The following is a 7,990-nucleotide window of genomic DNA, read 5'->3' as shown; positions in this document are numbered from 1 at the left end:
TATGCAAGAGAAGGTCAGCAGGTAGGCAGTGGAAGTTAGGAGCCATCTGATCTGAGGTATGATAATGCTCAACACATAGAAATCTGGAACTTAGTCTGACGCCTCATACCTCTTGAGTAAGGTTGCTTGAAAAAATCATTTCTCCCTGTGCCCCAAATCCCAGAGCACAGTCTGGAATAGCTGCTGCGTGTTCCCTTTTCATCCTTTTAGGTCTGGACAGACTAGTTGCTTGCTACCCTCTTGTTCAGTAACACTTTAATGATTTTCTTCCTTTATAGTGGTTGGCAGGAACATAACTGCTGCCTGTCTTTACTGCTGTCAACAACATCCAGATTTTGAACGGCACCAACCCTCGTATTCTGTACCAGGCCCTTGCAATGGCTCTGGACGTACTTGACCCCCAGGAGGTGCTTGCCTGACTCGCTCCTTGAAGTCACACCTTTGCCAAGGCCTCCACAGAGACTCCTGCACAGCAGAGCAGGCAGCTGCACGCTGCACACAGTGGGATGCTTGCAGCACTTCTCATTAGATGTGACAGTGACGAGATCAGCAGGAGGGCAGCTTTGGCAGCTCCACGAAATAGTCCTACCTATCTTAACCTCTGTGGTCCTGCTCAGATTCCTCTGCAAACTTCCCTTAAAGGGCTCTGGGTTAAGGTGGTGACTTACAAAGATTCACAAAGATTTATGAATCAAATCTGATGTCCTCCTGGGAAAGTGGCTATCCCTGATCTACAGCTGAAGGAATGGTACCAAAGGAAGATGTAACATCCCAAAGTGCACAGAGATTCGGTGATTCAGATTGGGAAACCAGAACTCCTGGTTCTCAGCCCCATGCCTCATCTCTGCTCTGCAAAACTATTGGGTTAGTGTCAGAGACAATGTTTGCAACCCTGTCAGTGTTTGTCACCTTCAGTCAGCCCCCTCCAGTAAGGAAACCCGCATTCTGAACCTGGCAGGCACAAGAAGCTGAATGTCAGGTGCCAGCTGTAAGGAAACCCAACAGTTCAAACTATTTTTGGTAAGAGGAAGAGTGTAAAATCCCATAAATGAACCTGGCTTGATTTCAGAGATATGGAAGCAAGGCAAGGAAAAGAGATGAATCAGCCTACAGAGAAAAAGTACCCTGCTGATGAAGGATTACTTATGGTGAATCAGATCTCATTTATCAGCAGCCACTTCACAGAAGGGCTTCTATGATTTAATTTTCTTTGCTTCCACTTCTTACTCCAGCAGCCATAGGGCAAGAATATTTCTGAATGACTAAACCCACCACATCTGCTCAGCAGCTCCAGGAGGTACCAGCGCACTCAGGAAGAACAACCCCTTCTTCCCCATCCACCACTAGCTGGCACCACTGATCTTTACAGACTCCCTCAAAACTGGGATCTCTGCATGGCTTCACTTTTCTGCAAACAGAACTGGACGTACAGTCCAGCTGCAGTGAACCAGTGCAGGGAGCACTGCCCAGTTGTATTGCTTCAGCAGCTCACGTTCTGTCACCATTTGTCCTTGTGAAAAAGAATAAGATAATAATACATCCCTCAGACCAGCGCAGGGAGACAGAGGAAGAGGTAACGTGCTGCAGTACTCCAAAGCATTTCTTGTGCTTGATCAAGGATTAAGTATTTGTGTCCTGTTTTGCACAGTTACAGCTTTGTCTCAACACAGGAAAATACCATGCAGTCTGTGGGACATACTGTTCCTACCCACCTCTGATAACCAACTGACCCACCAAGAACAAGCCAGGAGGTTTTCCTGGAGCTTCCCTGCGTTCCCTTAGCTCATCCACTCTCCAGTACTCAGCATAAATCTGTACATCTTCTACACTGACCAACTATCTTTCCAAGAACATATGTAAAAGGTCTCCAGATTGTCTGGGTTTCTGATGCCACTGCACAGAGCATGCAAAGACCTAAACAGTACAGGAATAAAACAGGTATCTTGATAACATCATTAGGTGGCTAAAGGGTAATACAGGAAGCACCTTGGCTGGACTGAAGCCAGACCATCTACCATCCAGACAGTTCCTGCGTGAGGGTGCCTGTGTCTGCGAGCCAGGAGCGGGTGGCACAGTGCAGAGGGGGCCAGCACAGCGTGAGCTGGAAACCCTACTTCTTGTATCACAACAGGAGAATCCGTGAATAAGGGAGAAGACAACACAGAGAAGCAGAGAAGAAAGGGGAGTTTAAAGATCCTCTGCTCATCAGCATCACCTTCTTTAATCCCTTTCTTCTTCTTGTGTGTTTGAACTATTAAATGGAAGCAAAACTAATGCAGAGTATAATTTACAATGGACTAACATACCTGAATTAAACACACATGCTCTGGGAACATCCTGCAGTCACACAGGGTAACCCATGCTAACTTCCTTATAGCTGTCCCATCACTGGCTTCAGGTAGCAAGTACTCATCCAGCGTGCAGGTGGGGTGGGCAGCCCTCACCGTGCCCTATGCTGCTACAGGTACAGCACCATCCTGACCCCAGGCTGGCTGTGACAAGCCTACATAAGCAGAAAGCACACTTCTGGATTCCAGCAAGTGTTCACATGCAAGTGACTGAGCCAGGTGGCTGATATGCTGAGAGCAGGTCCTATGGGCTTCCAGGTAGGTACCTGACATTGCCACAGAGCACAGCAAATATAAAAAATTAATAGGTAGGAAAGAAAATTGCCAAGGCTCTTCTGTGGCTATAAGGTAGTATCCTAGGAATGGTATAAGGGCACAAACTTATCCATCGAGAACAGGAGATGGACTTTGTTGAAGAAGAATTTTTATTTTTGGCTGTTTTGGCTTTATTCCAGCTCCATCTACACCAGATATCATCATGTACTTAAAAGGCAAAGGGGCTCCCTTGATCCCAAGAATATCTAAGCTAATGATTTTAACATGCCTCACAAAAAAACATAACTGGAACAAAAACACTTTACTGTGATTCACTTGCAATAAAGTTGCACAGTTCCTGGATAAAAAAGTAAATGCATGGGGAGGGGCTGTTATTTCTTCAGTTCTAAATTCTTCCTTGTACCAGTCTCATTCTCATTCTATCTACACTGTGTACCTGCTTGAGTCCTTCCTGCGATGTTTCTGTGGTTGAACCAAGTACGGCTGATGTGCACTTGATGCTTAACTTCATTGACACTGCCCTGTTATAATTACAATGGATGTTTTAAAGCCACAGTACTCTGAACTCTGTGATTCCAGATAGTGCATTTTCACGGCATAATCCTCTGGAAGACCTGACTACTGATGCACACCAGTTTCTTGACTAATCCAGAAACCAAAGCCTGGTCTCCAAGAACAGGCAGAAATGAAACTATTACCTTAATCCCTTCAATCCTGAAGCCCAGGTTGGCACTAGAGCTGATGGTTTCCCTCCACTGCATGTATCGGGGTTTGGTGACAGCATGCTGAGCGTTCTCTTCAGCTGTGGGAGCAAGAGGATCCACTTCAATCATTTTCTTGTACATGTCCTTACGCAGCTTTGGTTTCTCACGGGCCTTAGTCAGCTCTTCCTCCAGGTATGTCCTGCAAAAACATCACATCCCAATAAAACCGTGAGGACTCTCCAAACATTTCTTTCTACAGCTTACAAACTGGCCTCAAGAAATGCCAACCAGGAAAGTAAGTGTTATCATTACCCCAGATATGCACATGGGGAAGTTAAGAACAGAGAGAAATGACTGTGCAGGCCATGGGAATTGTGTCATTCACTTCTTGTTCTAACTATACTTTTACTTATTGTTATATGTAAAGAGAAAGCTGAATTCCTACTGTGCCATGAAACAGAAACTGTCCTTTCGGGGGACAGTTAGGAAAGATCACTTACAATGAAATCAAAAGCAAATAGAGCTGCTGAAGCCTTCCTGTCTTATCTCTCCTAAAAAAAAAATCAACGCTAACATCAATCAATCACATGTGATTTTTTTAGGCTTCAGAAAGCAGTTAAGGTTTCACCTAATGCATCACAGTGAAAGACAGAATCACTTCTCATATAGCAAAACTTGAAGAGTAAAGCAGATTATCTAAGCAGTTCCAAACCAGAAGAGGTAACTAAGAACAGGAAGGTGAAGGGTGACAAACCTTCCACATTTTGCTGTTACCAGTCAACCTGTTAATCTGCTAACCATTAGAAAGGCACTATCCATGTTCTCTACATTCCAGTGGTCTTCTAAAGCTTGTACTTTGTCAGGTGCCTGGAGTGTACTTTCTCAGTGTAACACCCAGGGTGGTGTTTAGGAGATGCTGTCAGTCATTACCAGAACGTCATCTACTCTGAATAAAATGTGTACTGCTGCAAATCCTTCTCCTCTTTATTCTGGGCATACCAGTGCTACGCATTACTACTCTGATTTAAGATTCTGCATTAGCTGAAAAGGCTTGTCTGCTCTCCTGTAAGCTGAATAGCTCATGTATGACAATAACTTGAGCATCTGAGCTGGCACGCAAGGAATCACTATGACAGTTCATACTTCCCTCTACTGTTACTCCACACTTTCAGCAGATCCCTAATCTGTTTGTTATGCTTATGGTTTTTTTAGGTTTTCCTCTTCATCGCAGCCAACAGAAGGAAAAGAAAGTGAACAAGGTGGTAGCATTGTAATTATGTCAGAGCAGGGAGAAAACACAGGTCAGTCCTGAGCAGATGGTCAACCCTTTTGTTTGCAGAAAAGATCAATACCAGTGAAGGCTCATTCAAGCGTTGGAAATGGGCTTTCAGAGCACTATTCAGTCATTCACATTTGGAGATGGGAATTTTACTCTTTGTGGGGTGTTTTGAATCACTGCATACACAAAGATTAAATGAACTGGCAATGAATGAATCATGTAATTATTTTCCCCATGTATTATCAGGCCACTGCAGAGAAACTTTGTCTTAAATCACCCCTGAAATTTCTTAATGTGAAAAGCTTTTGAGGCTACAGATCAATTAGTTTCCAGAATTCATGTGCAATCAGGCAACAGCGGGACATACCCTCCTCTGGTTGTCCAAAGTGATTGCCAAACCCACAACAAGTTGTCTGCACTGAAACCCAAGGCTCCAAAAACATTACCAAACTCCTTCAGGCAAAGCATAACCACACCCCTCCACCTCCTTCAAACACATTTGGGTTAGAAAGCACTTTTTCTCTTTCGGGGACCTCACCTGATCCCCATCTTGCAGTCCATCACAGACGGCCCTTCAAAATCAGTAAGCAAGTCATCCAGCTGAATGTAGCTCTCTCCATCTCTCTCCACCACGCCATGGAAGCAAGGGACACAGGCACGTAGCGGGTCTTTCATCAGTCGCTCAAAACACTCCTTCTCATTCTCCGAGAAGCGTTTGAGTATCTTCCCACTATCAGCTGCCTTGAAACTCCCTAAAAGAGAAAATCAGACACACGCTGACAAGACTGACCTGCAAAACTAAAAACCCACCTTCCCCCACCGCTCCAGCTTCATCTACCTCCTAACACCAGTTACAGATATCCCCTGAACAGAAAAGACAACATGCTTTTCATAAGAAACTGAAACCCCCAGGACAAACACAGCCGTTGGCAGTGAAAGTCCCTTTGGATATATTCCCATGCCAGAATTTATAGCTTTAAGGAGCGCACCTGCTCCAGGCCATCTTTTTTTTTTCCCCATGCTAAACTCTTTGTTAGGATATTAAACACGACTACGCTTACTAAAATGAACAGGAAGAAGCCACGAGCCAGAATTCATTAATCCTCTGACAGGCTATTTCAAAGCTGTGTAATGCTGCCAGTGCTGCTTTGTCCTTAATCCTCACAGAGGGTACACCTGTGAGTAGGTACGTACCGAGGCAGTACGGTCACACAGCGATCGTTCTGCAGCCCCGAACAGGCCAGAAGCCAAGCACTGCCCTTCCTACACACCTGACTGCACATCCATGTACCTCTGGGTACTGCCTCTGCTCCCAGCCTGGCTACACTGCAGGTACACCCTGTGGGGCAACTGGCTTTTATAATCCTGTGTCTGAATGGTATCCAGTACGAACGATAGTCTGCACAGGCCAAGACTAGCAGTAATTAGACTCCAGCTAATTCTACTGTCCAGATGCTCTTCTGTCCTGCAACCTGCCAATAACATGAGGAAAGTACAGGTTTCATTCAGAGGTAGCCTTAAATCTACATGACATAAAATAGGCACCAAAGGAGGAGCCTCCTTAATCCTAGGGCTAACGCTCAACTTTTATCACAGCAGGATGCTTCAGCCATTGCAAACTGGCTCTTCTCTGACAAATCCTAGAGCTGGCACTGCCTCAGCACAAGGGTGAGGGTGGTGATGGCCCAGGTTTTAGTTTAGAAAGAACTTGTCATATCAGGGAAAAACAGCTGCAAAAAGGAAGGACTAAATGTAACCACAGAAAACTATTTAAAGGAAACTGGAGCAGTATCTCTCCTCATCAGCATCTAGTAACCTCTTAACCCTCCTCTTCCACCCTACTACAACCAGCCTCCAGAAGGGTTATGATTACATGACCAGTGCATCACTCCACACAGATCAAGCCAACCCTGCACACACAGTGATAAAAACAGCAGTAAGAGAGGTTGGTCATCTTGGCACTCTGCGTAATACCAGCCAGCCCCGCCAATACCACTGTGCAAAACGCAGCTACTAGGACTAAATAAACTCTGCACAGCTTTGAAGTGCACCATATTAGTGCATTAGCATAATAAAGAGGTGGTTCAGGTACTGCATTACAGCACGATGCAGCGTAGGTGCCTGCCCACATGTGTACTAATAAACCCCACACTAGCACTGCAGGAGCATGGGCTGCATAGGAATTAAATGAGGCACAAGAGAAGCAAACCTGATGACTTCACTTTGTTGGGTTTTTTTCCCTTACCAGTGAAACAAAGCTGACATTAGGAGCACAGTTACCAACCTCTACACAATATAGAACCAGTGACTGAGCTGCTCCTCGCATGCCTACAGTGAACAATGACAGGCTCACAGTGCAAGCACCTGGTCAGCAAGTCAATTTTCACCGGATTTGTTTTCCACCCAAGGGCTTACATTCAGATGAGAGGGTTTGAGATTGGTATTAGAAACACTGTCCTCGCCAGGGCTGAAGCCCATACAGGCACGGACAGTGATCCTTCCCACCAGGGAACTAACACATTGGCTACTCAGTCAAGAAAGATGATCCCATATCACAACCGACAGCAAGAGATGGACTAGGGCGTCAGCTCCCCAGTCCCTTGTTTCCCCTCTAACAAACACCACCTTACAAGGATGCATTGGGAGCCTGGCCCTTCTGTAGAGCCTGACCATTGCTTCCCTGCTCCTCTCATTACTCAGGTATATCACTCCCCTTCCCTATCCCCACCACAACCGAAAGAAAGATGTTCTGGTTCACGGGTTTAAATGATACTTCCTGCTTCCTTTTACCTGAAGGATGGAAATAGAGAAACACTGAAGCACTGTTTTCTTTGCTGTTGCAATCCCCACTCCAGAGACAATCACACTGAAGACATTAGTCTCACCTGTATGCCCAGCCAGCTGCACCCACGAGTAGCGTTTCTTGAAGGGGCTGATGACTGGTAAGTTAACCATAGTTTTAATTGTATGCCATGCTTTTTTCTGGAATACAAAGGAAAGAAACATTAAATTGAGCAAAAGCTGAAATCCTGACATATCCCAAACCTGCCACGTAGCTTCATTCACATTGAATTGTTCCTCGCTCATTTGTCTGTGCTCAAAAGTGGAACCATAAAACAGACACAGTCATCGTCGTCGGAAAAATACACACACAAACCCAAGAATGGACAAACACAAACATAATGTCCTGCCATCCACAAGAAAGCTGCCTGCAAGGAATAAAAACCCCATCATACTGCACGTCACAGGCCTGCTCTGAGCCACACCTGACCCTCTCTGAGTCACGCACTATGTGGGCAGCAGACACTGAACACACACTTACACACATTTAAGTTTCCATGAGACATGAACACAAGCTGTTTGCCACTGCCAGCAGCACTTCC

At 45.4% G+C, this 7,990-nt stretch overlaps 1 protein-coding gene across 1 annotated transcript in view; it reads right to left on the bottom strand.

Moving 5' to 3' along the window:
* ITPKA (inositol-trisphosphate 3-kinase A) overlaps positions 1-7,589 on the bottom strand; it is a gene marked incomplete at its 5' end in the record, with an annotated part of 11,256 nt that extends 3,667 nt beyond the window's left edge. Inside the window, 3 exons of the mRNA XM_010023153.1 lie at positions 3,323-3,527; positions 5,146-5,359; positions 7,493-7,589. Of these exons, the coding sequence (XP_010021455.1) occupies positions 3,323-3,527; positions 5,146-5,359; positions 7,493-7,589 (516 nt within the window). The remainder of the gene's footprint in view (positions 1-3,322; positions 3,528-5,145; positions 5,360-7,492) is intronic.
* Between the last annotated feature and the right edge of the window lie 401 nt (positions 7,590-7,990).

This window comes from Nestor notabilis, unplaced genomic scaffold, assembly GCF_000696875.1.
Source record: "Nestor notabilis isolate BGI_N333 unplaced genomic scaffold, ASM69687v1 scaffold5661, whole genome shotgun sequence".
Classification (NCBI taxonomy): domain Eukaryota; kingdom Metazoa; phylum Chordata; class Aves; order Psittaciformes; family Psittacidae; genus Nestor; species Nestor notabilis.
This window is presented reverse-complemented; position numbering and strand designations above follow the sequence as displayed.